This window comes from Arabidopsis lyrata (assembly GCF_000004255.2).
Source record: "Arabidopsis lyrata subsp. lyrata unplaced genomic scaffold ARALYscaffold_7, whole genome shotgun sequence".
NCBI lineage: Eukaryota > Viridiplantae > Streptophyta > Magnoliopsida > Brassicales > Brassicaceae > Arabidopsis > Arabidopsis lyrata.
In genome coordinates this window covers 3,454,572-3,467,223 of record NW_003302549.1, presented here as the reverse complement: position 1 = coordinate 3,467,223, position 12,652 = coordinate 3,454,572, and the positions used below count along the sequence as shown (strand labels likewise).

At 34.4% G+C, this 12,652-nt stretch overlaps 1 protein-coding gene across 2 annotated transcripts; it reads right to left on the bottom strand.

Annotated features, from left to right (window-relative positions):
- Positions 1 to 2,245: 2,245 nt before the first annotated feature.
- LOC9305300 (protein TPR3) lies at positions 2,246 to 5,902 on the bottom strand. 2 transcript variants are annotated; one of them, XM_021017014.1, is made up of 13 exons: positions 5,649 to 5,902; positions 5,195 to 5,324; positions 4,916 to 5,092; positions 4,717 to 4,824; positions 4,381 to 4,536; positions 3,962 to 4,296; positions 3,769 to 3,878; positions 3,615 to 3,696; positions 3,448 to 3,521; positions 3,177 to 3,365; positions 2,952 to 3,091; positions 2,655 to 2,877; positions 2,246 to 2,574 (listed from the first exon to the last, which is right to left on the bottom strand). In XM_021017014.1, the coding sequence occupies exons 2-13, from the start codon at positions 5,287 to 5,289 to the stop codon at positions 2,419 to 2,421; spliced, it is 1,845 nt and encodes a 614-aa protein (XP_020872673.1). In that variant the 5' UTR covers positions 5,290 to 5,324; positions 5,649 to 5,902; the 3' UTR covers positions 2,246 to 2,418. The 2 variants fall into 2 exon arrangements, with proteins under 2 accessions (XP_020872673.1, XP_020872674.1); XM_021017015.1 differs by having other exon boundaries at positions 5,713 to 5,902.
- Positions 5,903 to 12,652: the final 6,750 nt, after the last annotated feature.

Here is a 12,652-nt window from a genome sequence, read left to right as displayed (position 1 = left end):
GGAGTATGACGGTGATTTTGTTATTGTTCTGGTTTATGTTGATGATATTGTGATAGCTAGCACAAGTGAAGCTGCTGCAACAAAATTGACTACTGATTTGAAGCTGAGATTTAAACTGAGAGATCTTGGTGATTTGAAGTTTTTTTTGGGGCTTGAGGTTGCTAGAACGACTGCAGGGATTTCTTTGTGCCAGAGAAAATATGCTTTAGAGTTGCTGCAGTCTACTGGTATGCTTGGATGTAAGCCGGTTTCAGTTCCAATGATTCCTAATGTGAAACTGATGAAGAATGATGGTGATTTGCTAGAAGATAAAGAGCAATATCGCAGAATTGTTGGTAAATTGATGTATCTGACCATAACCAGGCCAGATATCACTTTTGCTGTTAATAAGTTGTGTCAATTCTCTTCTGCTCCACGTACTACTCATCTTGCTGGAGCTTACAGAGTTTTGCAATATATCAAAGGAACAGTGGGTCAAGGTTTGTTTTATTCTGCTTCCCCTGATCTTACATTAAAAGGGTTTGCAGACTCAGACTGGGCTTCCTGTTCTGATAGCCGCCGTTCTACTACTGGTTTTTCAATGTTTGTGGGGGATTCTTTGATATCTTGGCGGTCAAAGAAACAACACACCGTTTCTAGGTCCTCTGCAGAAGCTGAGTACAGAGCTTTAGCTTTGGCAACTTGTGAGATAGTCTGGTTATACACTCTTCTTACTTCTTTAAAGACTTCTCCACCAGTGCCTATCCTATTTTCAGATAGTACTGCAGCCATATACATTGCAACAAATCCAGTTTTCCATGAAAGGACTAAACATATTGAGATAGATTGTCATACAGTTCGGGAACGATTGGATGATGGCCAACTGAAGCTACTTCATGTGAGAACTGAAGATCAAGTAGCCGACATTTTGACTAAACCATTGTTTCCTCATCAATTTGAGCATCTTAAATCCAAGATGAACATTCTCAACATTTTTGAATGCTCATCTTGAGGGGGCATATCAGATTGTATATCTTGGTTTAGTGGGTTTAGTTATTTGGTTTAACTTAACCAATTGTATAATTGTATAGATGGAGAGTATAAATACTTGTACAGTGATAATGAAGAATAACGAGAAATGTTTTGATAAACGTCTCTAACAAACTCTCTCAAATTATCTTCTTCTACAATCGTAATAAATTTCCTGGATATTCACAAAGAAGAGAAAGATTGGTCCCAAAAGAAGAGCACAAAGCAAAGATATAGCTAAAATAACTCTTGATGGACCATGGATAAGCATATCTCACTTCAGAGGGGCTTCTTTTGGGGTTCCTTGGTTTCAGCAACAGATTCATGTGAGGTCTTTGCTAACAGTCTAGGAGCAATATATTCGAAAGGGTTCCACAAAACCTATCGAAGGAATGTAGAAAATCACAAGACTGGCACGCCAAAGAACAACAACATGGAACACTTGTGTAATAGAATTAAGCATTTACCACTCTTACCTCAATCGGTATCGGGTGAGCTCGCATTAGCCATGGCCACAAACCCCTCGGTGGTTGAATCTCAGTCGTTGATGGAATTCATCGGCATATATCTATAACCACCACCTGTTATATACATATCAATCATAACACTCAATTGATGCATACAGAGTAACCATCAGAAGCAGAAATTATCCGTGCCGGAGCCGGTGGGATCGCCGCCTTGAAACCCGGGAATAACACCGTCGACGTCTCCTCCTCTTACACTCTTCTTCTTCTTCTTCTTTCTTTCTTTTTCTCCTTCTCCCGGTTTAGACGGAGACCAAATTAGGTAGCGCCTAATTCAACAATCAAACCCGGTCCTTTCTTAAACCGAAATTACGATTAGAGAGAGAGAGAGAGAGAGAGAGAGAGAGAGAGAGAGAGAATGCCTAAACGTTTACGTCCTGGTAAGTGGTAACTAATGGCAACTGTTGACTTGTTTCTTTATCTATATTATAAAGGAATTAAAACACTGATTCATTGGTCGCCCCAATAAGACACCCTGGTTCATTGCTTTTTAAGACAATAACATGAAAACGATCTCATATATTTCATTTCCTTGCCTTCGCATTGGTGGATCGACATCGTGCTCCTCCAAGAAATTTATGGACTCGTCTTCTGTTGGGACCAATTTTTTTAATACGAAAGTGACACTTGTAAACAAATCACTGATTCATTGGCTGCTTAAGGGTCTCTCTAAGTATATAGCACAAAACACTCTCTTTTCTGCAGAACAAGAATGTTTCCCTTAATGTGATTTCTTTCATCTTTCAATCGTTTTACCACCAAAACCAAACCCACTTGCAACGACATAGTCACATAGATAGTGTGCAAATTCACCACCACATACAAAAAAAAAAAAACCAAAAAAAGACCACTGCATTAAATGATTCCCCTGTTTTAAATGTCTCACTCACTTAAAACAACTGAACCTTCCACTATGTGGGAGCCCTCCATCAACGTCTGCGAGGAGACTCTTTCCATCATTGTTTGCTAGAATCCTCAGGTGACTTAGGCTCACCACGGCTAACAAAGTGCCTTCCCTGTTAAACTTAATCATGGGACACTCCTGTAAAATGTTAGAGAAACATATTAGCAAAGTCGTGATGTTTTTCAAATAAACTAACCACACGACAGTTTTGAACTTACTGGAAAGTTTCGATCATTGTTTATACAGATCCTAGTGAAATAGTCCTCGCCATTGTCGAGCTGCCAAACTTTGACAGAATGCTCATCGCCAACGGCTATATACCCATTCTTGCAAATATCCATGCGTTTTGTTTGAGGATTCATAACGCTGTTGTAGCTTCTCCTAGTCTCGAAAGATACTCTATCAACCTCAACCAAGCGACCCGGACCACAATAGAACAATCTGGCAAGATAAAAATGAGATTAACTTGACTTTGTAAAACATAACTGAAATGACTCTATCTATATTCAACTCACCTCTTTCCATCGCCGCTAAACTTGAGCTCAAGCCTAGCATTCATATCACTAGGGAAAAGAAGTGGAATACCATCAAGTTGTCCGTTATATCCTATGTTTGGTTTTATAGCACTTCCAAACACATCCGAGATAAAGAGTTGCTGAAATAAAATAACACTAAGAGTTAATTGTTTTAAGTATAAGTAGACAACATTAGCAATAATGGATTGAGGATTGGATAATTACCACTTTGTTTCCATCTTGGTGCAAAGCAAGAGAATTCAATGGAGCTGTATGAGTCAATTTCCAATACACTAACCCATCTGATGAATTCCAAGCCTTAATGTGTTTGTCATCTCCACAGGTTACTATCTTTAGCTCTCCTTGAGAACTATAGAACACGATATCATTGACAGGCCCACTATGTGCCTCAATCTAGTCAATATTTAGATTGAATTATGTTAGATATATAAGCTTTTTCTTCTATGTATATATAACAATTTATTTTGATACAAACCTCAAGGTGTTGCTTAGTGGGAGTATCATGTGTATAGTTGTAAGTTTGAACTAAACCTTCACAGAAACCCACAGCTGAAAACAAACAACAAAGAAGTGGCGTAAATAGAAATGTAAGTTGTTTAAGTATGAATATCAATTAAGAGAATCTATTAGTAAAACTCTTACCATAATTTGTGTTGTTTCCGTGAGATCCCCAAGCCACACATACAGCTCCTGCAGTTTTACGCTCTTTCTTAACAAAATCGTCCTAAAGTTTTGAAAATTAGTTAGTATTGGAGTTGTAATGATTAATAATTCCCAATTTTACATTGAAACATACCTTTAACTCCTGTGATAATGCTTTGAATTTCCAGATCTTAAACTCCTTTCCATTAGGGTAATTTGATGCATTGAGCTTAAACAATTTAATTTCACCTGATGTTGTGCAAACTGAAATTAGAAAAACTGAGATTAGAAAGACATAATGATTAGTGTGTTATAGTAGATTTACAAAGAACTACAAAACAACTTACCAAGGATTAGAGGTAATTGAGGATGAAACTCCATACCGGTGACATGACTTAGGTTAAGCACATTCATCACTTCCTTAGGGAAAGGAGAAGGTACTACTAAGCCATCAAAGAGTTCATTTATGTTTGCATCATCAGAATCAAAAGTAAATTCTAATGACGGTGAGTGTTGGGTGGGCTGGCCAAACTCATGTATCATCCCGTCATCAAATCTGCCTCTTGATGATGATGCGTTCAGATCCGTATTGTTGTTGGCTGGAGGGGGCTGGCAGTGGTGTTCATTCAGCAACGAGGTAAATCCGGTGCTATGAACGCAATCTCTATGCTGCCAGTTCACACTACAACAGAAAGAAAAGAAAATACAACAACAACGAGGAGAAACCAAGATTGGAAGAAAAGAAAAGTAAGAAATAAATATATACCTCTGTTCTAAGAGGGTTTGTAGTCTATTTTGTCCCTCCATGATTGTTGGATAGAACATGGACCTGAGAGCTACATCGCGTTGGATTTGGTTCTCCACATATTTAACCACTTCTGCCCTTTCACTCTCTACATCAACAGTAGGTATTGTGTTGTTCCTGAAATAAGAGTTACGAGCAACCATCACAAGACATATCAGAACACACAAAGCATACATACAGATGCATAACACAACAAACAGAAACACCATCATATCATAACACAACAAACAGAAATACCATCATATCATAACACAACACACATTAGCAAGTATATACAAGCATATGAGAATCACATACTCGTATGAAATCTTCAGTTTGTCATAATCATGTATCAAAGAAAGATCCACTCGTGAACTGGGAAACATGTTGATGAACAAAACTGTTTTGGCTTGGATTCTGTTATTCCTACATAGAAAAAGAAAAACAAGAACAAAATAACTCAAGAACTTGTTATAAAAACACAACAGAACAAGGAGAAGAAATTGAGACACCTTACATAGAAAGAAGCTCCGAAAACAATTGCCGCCAGATGAAATATAAGATGTGGCAGGAGGCTAGAGAAACTTCATTCTGAAATTGGCAAAAATAAGTCACAGCGTCTTCAAAGTTACCACCAAGTAGCAAGGATGTAAAAGTTGCAAGATTGGGTAGCTTTCCCCTCTCAATATCCAGACTAACACAACACAGAGGGAAAAAACACAGAGACAATGAAATTGTTAGGAGTAAAACACACTGTTGTTGTAGGAAAATCATAACAAAATCTAAAAGTACTCACGCTTGAACCGTGCTGGACATTCCGTGTTGCTCAAGGTAATTCTTTATGAGTGTCATGGTTTCATCATGCCTCCTCATCCTACCTGCTTCGTCCATGATTAGCAAGTGCTCGTTCTCTCTTCTACGAAATTCTGGAAACACGACCCAGGTAAGAACAAAGAAACAGAGCATATCTGTACTAAAACAGGACTTTATTATCCACATAACCAACCAAATATCCAAAACCCAAAACTCGGAGTTACGAAAAAAGGAAACAAAGAAATCCTGACGAGATCTGGGTAAGGGCGACGACTAGTTTCCAAATGTAACCAAATAGATTTTGTTTTGTCATAGCCATGACCAAAAATACCGGATTTGTGTTCAAATCAAAGATTCTACAAAACCCGATTAGCGCTGAAATTACGGATTTTTAAAATCAAGCAAAGAAAGTAGAGAAATTGGGGAAATGATTTTACATCAGGCAACGAAAGCAGATAAATCGGTAACGATATGCAAGAAGCAGAGAAATCGGAAGCGTACACAGAATCGGCGCTGGTGGTAATAGTTTGGACTTAGGGTTTTACAATGCTTTGAGCTGCTTCTTATTCTTCATCTTCTTCTTTTTTTTTTTTTTTTTTTTTTTCTTTTTTCAAAAATAATTACTTTTCTCTTTGTCAAATTGTATTTTTACTCGTATATACGTTAGTATTTTTATTGTTTTTGGGATAAAAATCGTATACACCTCCAAATTGTTTTTGTATTTAAAACAAAGTTTTACTTTTGACTCTCTCTGACTCTCTTCTTTTTTCTTTTTCGGAGATAAATATTTTACAGTTTTCGTGGCTGCCACGTCAATAATTACACGTGTTATTTACCGAAGGAAGAACTTACTTTTGAAGTTTTCACTCGAGTGCTTTATTTATTTATCCTCTACAAATACTTAAAAATGTGTTTTTTCCATATGCTTTTCTTTATTTATTTTTGCTTGGTCGTTTTGAAACATATATCGACTAGATTAAGATCAAAAAGGAAGAAAACCAAACGTAATTAAGGTACCGTGAGTTTGAGTTGCTGTTCGAAGGACTCCTTCATCTGGTCCTGCATGCGACTTTGACGAAAACCCTCTTCGCAGATTCCAAGTTTTTCTTCTTTTACGTACGTACTACCTCCTCGTTGGCTCTTTCTTTATGAAAGCCCGACCTGCTAGCTTACTCTCTTCGGCTTTTGACTTTGTTGTTGTGTGAATCCCACCCAAACCGTTAGCAACCTTACCTCTCCGCATGACTCGCCTTAGAGACTTGACTCGATGTTTACGATTGAGAAGGGAGAAAAAGTTTATATATAGTTGGGAGTTGGGACCAAAGGATGGCATGGAGCAGCAAGCGTCAGTCTGAACATTGAAATGATGCGACAGAACTTGACCGATTTATAACAAATTGTGTTACGAAAATCCTACGTTGACAAAAACGAAGTTTTGTATGATCTATGTTTTTTTTTTTTTTTTGCATCAGTTTGAAAAGGTATACTACGTAATTGTTAAAATATATCATAAATAATGGTATGATGTGTGTGGTACTAAATCCAGTACATGTAAGGTAATTAAATCCCAACCAATTTTGGCATATTAGTTAGTGGACCTTTCAACTTAGCAGAGTAAATGAAAGGAAACTTTAAAGTTAGCAGAGCCATGCCCTAATTTAGCAGCAGATAGTGAATACGACTTCCACATGTTAGTTAGTGACCGTTAAATTAATGTGCAAGTAATCCATGTTTGTTGGTGTGGTATATTTACTACTATAATATACTAACCAAACACACACATATCACAACACGACTCTAATTTAGAAAAGATGAATTCGACATGTTGGTCCAGTCAACAAAGAGTCAATGGAATTGGTCTCACATGCCACGTTGCGCTGCTCTTTTGCACCGGACACCCAAGACTGAGTCCAAGACCCACAAAGCTGGTCTTATATTAAACCATTATTATTATTATTACTAGATTAATAATAATACTCGTGGAATTTGTGTCTAATTTATCTCTCTTATTGAAAAAATGTTTTGATGATCACTATTAAACATCTTAAATTTTTTAGCCGTCTGGAAAATTTTAGTCATCAACATCTTATATATGCAGCGTCTTTCGAGATCTTTTGCAGTGGAGAATGAAGATATATAGCTCTAGTGGACAAGAATGGAGGAAAGTGGCCTTCCTATGCAGCTTCTGCAATGATCATGGAGGGTTATACGTGGCAAAAGGTGTAGACGGGAGAGATCTTTACGGTTGAGTTTGTTCGAGGATAAGGCACAGCTCCAATGCTCAAGTTCTGCTCCAAGACCAAGGTCAAGGTGAACAATCAACTTGTGAATAAAATGAGCTGTATTCAGATTTTGTAAATGAATTGTATTTCAGATATATAGAACAAATACCATTCTATGAAGAAGAAGACTCTGGTCGAAAAGAGAGCTCTACTTTCCACAGAAGGAGGATCCTCTCGCCGCCATCAGGCATCAAACAAACCCAATGCTGATCCACAAAACTTGCACCGCAGGCAACCACCTCAATCTCTGATCAAGTGAAAAAGGTGAAACAGATTATTATGGACAATTTAACCAGGGTACGATGGATTCGGTCAGAGCTAGAAAGAAAGGAAAAAAAAAAGGCTTCGATCTGGAAATTGATTTTTAGGTATGATATGAATTTATTACTAACTTAGTTATTTGCGTCTAATATTTTAATGTTGGAGAAAAACAGGGGAGAAATTGTTGGAAATAAAAAGGAAAAAATACTCAAGTAATCACCCAGTTTAATAGTGACTAAGAACTCGTTCAACAATTTAGACAAGTATTTTCACTAGAGACTAACATGTTTTTTCTTCTTTCTCTTCCTACAAACCAATTTGTCCTTTCGTAAAATGAGATGTTGACTAGATAATTTACGTGTTCGTGAAGATTGTTGTCACTCGGAAATTAGGCTCATATTTTAGAGTCGTTGGACGGTAACGACCCGTTCAAGAAACATGCTAAAATTGATTTGATTTATGGTTATTTATGTTTTTTTTTTTTTTTTTGGCATTCATTAAGAACTTTTCACGAAATCTGTTTGGAGGAGAATGCATAATTTTTTAAGCTTTTAAATACAAAAACTGTTTTTAGAAAACTCAAGAAAGAAATGTTAAATTAAAGCCTGAGACTAAACAGAAGAAATAACTTAATCGATATATATATAAATGAAGTATTAGTTTGTTAATTGGATTTTAGCAATTGAGTTATGAATAATGTTATTTCCACTTTGTTGGTCGAATTCCTTATTTTATTAATCGAATCATCGAATAATAAATTGCTTTTTGGGATTTGATCCTAAATGTGCATGACTACTATTACGGAATAGAGAGGATGATAAAAGTTTGTTATGGAATTGATTTTCTCACTTCGATTAGAAAAGAATCTGTACAAAAAATATATATATATACAAGTATTCTACATCTACTCAATCTTGGTTAAGTTAACCGGATCTAATCAGCTACTAAACCGGGAACATCAATATACTTCTATAGCTACATATCTAGCCATAAACTCTCAAGTTTGTACGCTAAGAGATGCACAAAAATTGTGGAGACAACTCGAGTTTGAGTTTCTCATCAATTACCACAGGACTCGTGGAATTTGCATGGAGGGCATCATCTATTATGGAGGAAATTTCTTTATGAGCTTTGACATGCACTCTGAATATTTGATCAGAAGAGGTGACTGGTGAAATTCAACAATAAATGTACCGTAGTCGAAAAATGTAGTCTTACACAGCCCCGGCTCAGATGGGTAGGGCGGAGGTGCGACGGCCCGGGGCTTTTTTTTTTTTTTATAAAAAAATTTACATATAAAAAAGACCCAAATATTTTTAAAAAATATTATTAATATGAGAATTATATTTTAAGAGGCCTAATTATTTATAAGAAAATGTATAAAAAGACCCAAATTTTTAAAATAACAATTTTTACTATAAAAACTCCGCAAAATTTTTAAAAATTAGGTAAATTTTCTCTTTGTATATAACAATAGGCCAAAAAAAAATTTTTTGCCCTAAGGCTCTCAAATATATTGAGCCGGGGCTGGTCTTACATTTGACATTTGGGTATTGAATTATCTCGAAACAAGAAAATGGTCGAAAGTTCGAAACGAATAAAAACTACTATTGCATTGGTAGTACCGGTGGTCAACTTAACTGAGCACCATAGTTGATTCAATGACGGTGTACTCTATGTAATGATTTCGGCATAGAAAGTCTTAAAAAGGTATTAAAGGAGTTTTTGGATGTTGATAATTATATTATTCATATCTGAGGCTTTCTCCACTGCTTAACTCTATTGCGCATGTTTCTCATGTATGTATTTACTGTTTTGTTGTTTTAATTATAGAATCTTATATATCGTTAGAAATAATATGATATTTGGAAAAGTCAGCCCAAAATTCATGTTATTTTTAAAGTACGTGTGATTCATCCGTCTTTTATGTAAATAAGAAGATAAAATTTGGATATCTAATACATATTCTTTTGAAAATTAATTTTATGCGAGTTTAGAATCGCACTATGTAAGACTAGATTTCATTCATATACTATATTATTTTAAAACGGACTACTTTATTTATGATTTTTTCATCCATAACAAAATTTATGTGGTTTATGAATGATAGAGTTGTGAACTATCCCTATCATTATCAGCAAGTCAGCAAGCAATCCATGTCAGCGTGATATGGTACGGTGAAACATGCCACATCACCGTAATTTTACGCCACCTAATTAAACATGGCCACAATATCGATTTACCACACCAAAAAGTATGTAATGCATAGTAACATGCACCAAAAAATAAAACAACATATCGTCAACATACCCGTTAATTGGGTTAAATATGCTAGTTTTTTTTAAAGAGTTTCTATAGCTACGTACGTACGTACGTATGTCTTTTGCCCCGGCATATATATTCGAATAATAGTGAAAATGGAGAAAAACAAATGACAGAGGAAAGGAAATTATGAAGAAGAAAGATAGCGAGAGTCGAGTTACTTTTCCTGATGACTTGAAAAGAAGATCCTTCTCCGTCTACATACAACTCTGGCTCAACTTAGAATATGTTATTAGAAATCTTTCTCCGTCTACATTGTCGTGAAAATTGGACAGAGTAAAGCAAAACTGAAATTGAAAAATGATATATATGCGCTTAAACAACATGAATTGTAAACAAAAACAACAAAAATGTTTTCATATCCGATTATAAATCTCAAACCTAAGCTCTAAAATTTTCAAAGTGAAAAATCTAAATTGGTGAATCCTCATTTATATAGTGAGATTATTTGAAGTTTGTGTGGTATCGAAGAGATTCTTAAAAATGTTGCGTTTTAATTTGGACTGTAATCTGTCCAATTTTTACGACACTGTATACGGAAGGAATTTGTATTAACAGATTTGAAGTTGAGGAGTTTGCTCACTAAATATATAATTGACAGGTTTTCTTACAATCTCTCTTTAGTTGAGAGGTTTTATTATTAAAAAATAGACTTAAAATTAATATTTCTTAAAATATCCATGTGTGACTTAATAATAAGGGAAGTTTTCGAACATACCACATTTGTAATTTATTTTAGTAGAACATATATTTTTATACAAAAATTTGTGGTATTATTCGGAAAATAAACTAAGAAAAAATTGGAAATAAGGGATATCTACTAAACTTTTTGTCCATATATACCTTTTTGGTGAGATTGTCAGTTTGGACGAAATTACCCTTACACCCTATTTTAAATATATTTTTAAAAAAATAATCATAAAAACATGTAGATATACAAGAGTATAGGTGATTTGATCTAAAAAAATTTAGATTTGGTTTTAAAAAAGTTGATTTTTTGATAGATAAAGTTTCATCTAATTTTATTAGAATACGTTTTCTAGAGTTCTGCGAAACTCAGAGTGTGTATTCTGCATTTTTGTATATGTTCTACATATTTTAGACTAGATTTCTGTTCTAAACATTTTAGAAATCCGAAAATCATATATCTAAAATATTTAGAACATGCATTCTACGCTTTGCTCTATGTTCTAAATTTTTTTGAATATCCATTCTACTAATTACTACATCTTCTGCCATCGTTAGATTTTGTAATCTTCTTTTAGAATGTAAATTCTACGATACTGTAGATTTGGTTTCCTGAAATTTTTAGAATTTTTTAAATACAGAAAGTAAATCTTCAGAAAAGGAAACTAGATATTTATCGTGGATTACGTTTTAAATAGATATTAATTGTTTAGATTACGATCTACATAATTTAGAAATTGTTTTCTACGTTTATTAGAAAAAATTAAAACCAAAAACGTTTCTAAAGCCTAATTTAGAAAAAAAAAAAAAAAAACTGAATTTAAAAATTATTGTCTAATATTTTAGAAAATTTTGAAACTAAATCGTCTAAACCCTAAGCTCCCATCGATTTGTATTTTATGCTACTCGGTTTTTCTTCTTCTTCCCTAATCCACGAGTTTGCATTCATCTTCCACATATTTATATCTTATTTTACCAGTTTTTTTTCTTTTTCTTCCACGATTTGTATTAGAATTGGATTTATCAGTAATACTAATGTTTATAAATATTTTATTTAACTTTATATAATATCATATTCTTAAAATAAATAAAGTCAAAGAGATGTATAGATCTCGTTACCAATACCTTACGAGATCAGTATATACTTATCGTCCCACCTTGTATCATAGAAAAGTTCAAATACACGATGTGCTAGTTATCCATTTTATTCACTGTTTTTCATTCATAAATAATCTCTAACTTTTCCAACTAATTGGTATATTATTTAAAGTTTCACGGAGGAAAAAAAACACGTTTTTAAGTTTTTTATTAGGTCTCATAAGACTCTTTTTGAGGTAGAGGTTTAGTGGTTTTAGATTTCTATTTTAATTTTGTAAATAAATTAGGAAGTTTTATTTTTTAAAATTAAATTTGAAAGAAAATGAGGGTATATTTGGGTTTTAAATTTTTAAAAAACCTATATGACCAATCTACTAAAATAAGGTATATATGGACAAAAATTATAGTAGATATCCTTTATATCCAATTTCCCCATAAACTAATGGTACTTTGGAATAGGAAATACTCAATCCCGATGGCAAAAGCCAGGCTCGAGATAGCTTTAAGTGTAACTATGATGCAACTTTATCTCAATAACGACGTCCCTATTAAAGCCGGTTGGATTATCCGAGACAACAAAGGTAGTTATTTGGGCTCAAGACAAAGTTTTGGGAAAGTTTCATTTAGTGCATTAGAAAGCGAGTTCCATGCTCTAATTTTGGCGAGTACAAAACTGTTGGATACGAAGATAAAATAAGTTTTTATTTGAAAGAGACTGTCGACAATTTAATGATCTCCTTAATGGAAAGACAGTAAATTTTGGAGTTTACAATTGGCTTCGGGATGTTCAG

Excerpts from the sequence above, each read along its gene's own strand:
- LOC9305300 (XM_021017014.1), bottom strand. The coding sequence starts at position 5,289 with ATGGACGAAGCAGGTAGGATGAGGAGGCATGATGAAACCATGACACTC. Across the intron at positions 4,825-4,915 it reads TTTTCGGAGCTTCTTTCTAT|GAATAACAGAATCCAAGCCA; the intron begins GTAAGGTGTCTC and ends TTTTCTATGTAG. Across the intron at positions 3,879-3,961 it reads TCAATTACCTCTAATCCTTG|TTTGCACAACATCAGGTGAA; the intron begins GTAAGTTGTTTT and ends TTCTAATTTCAG.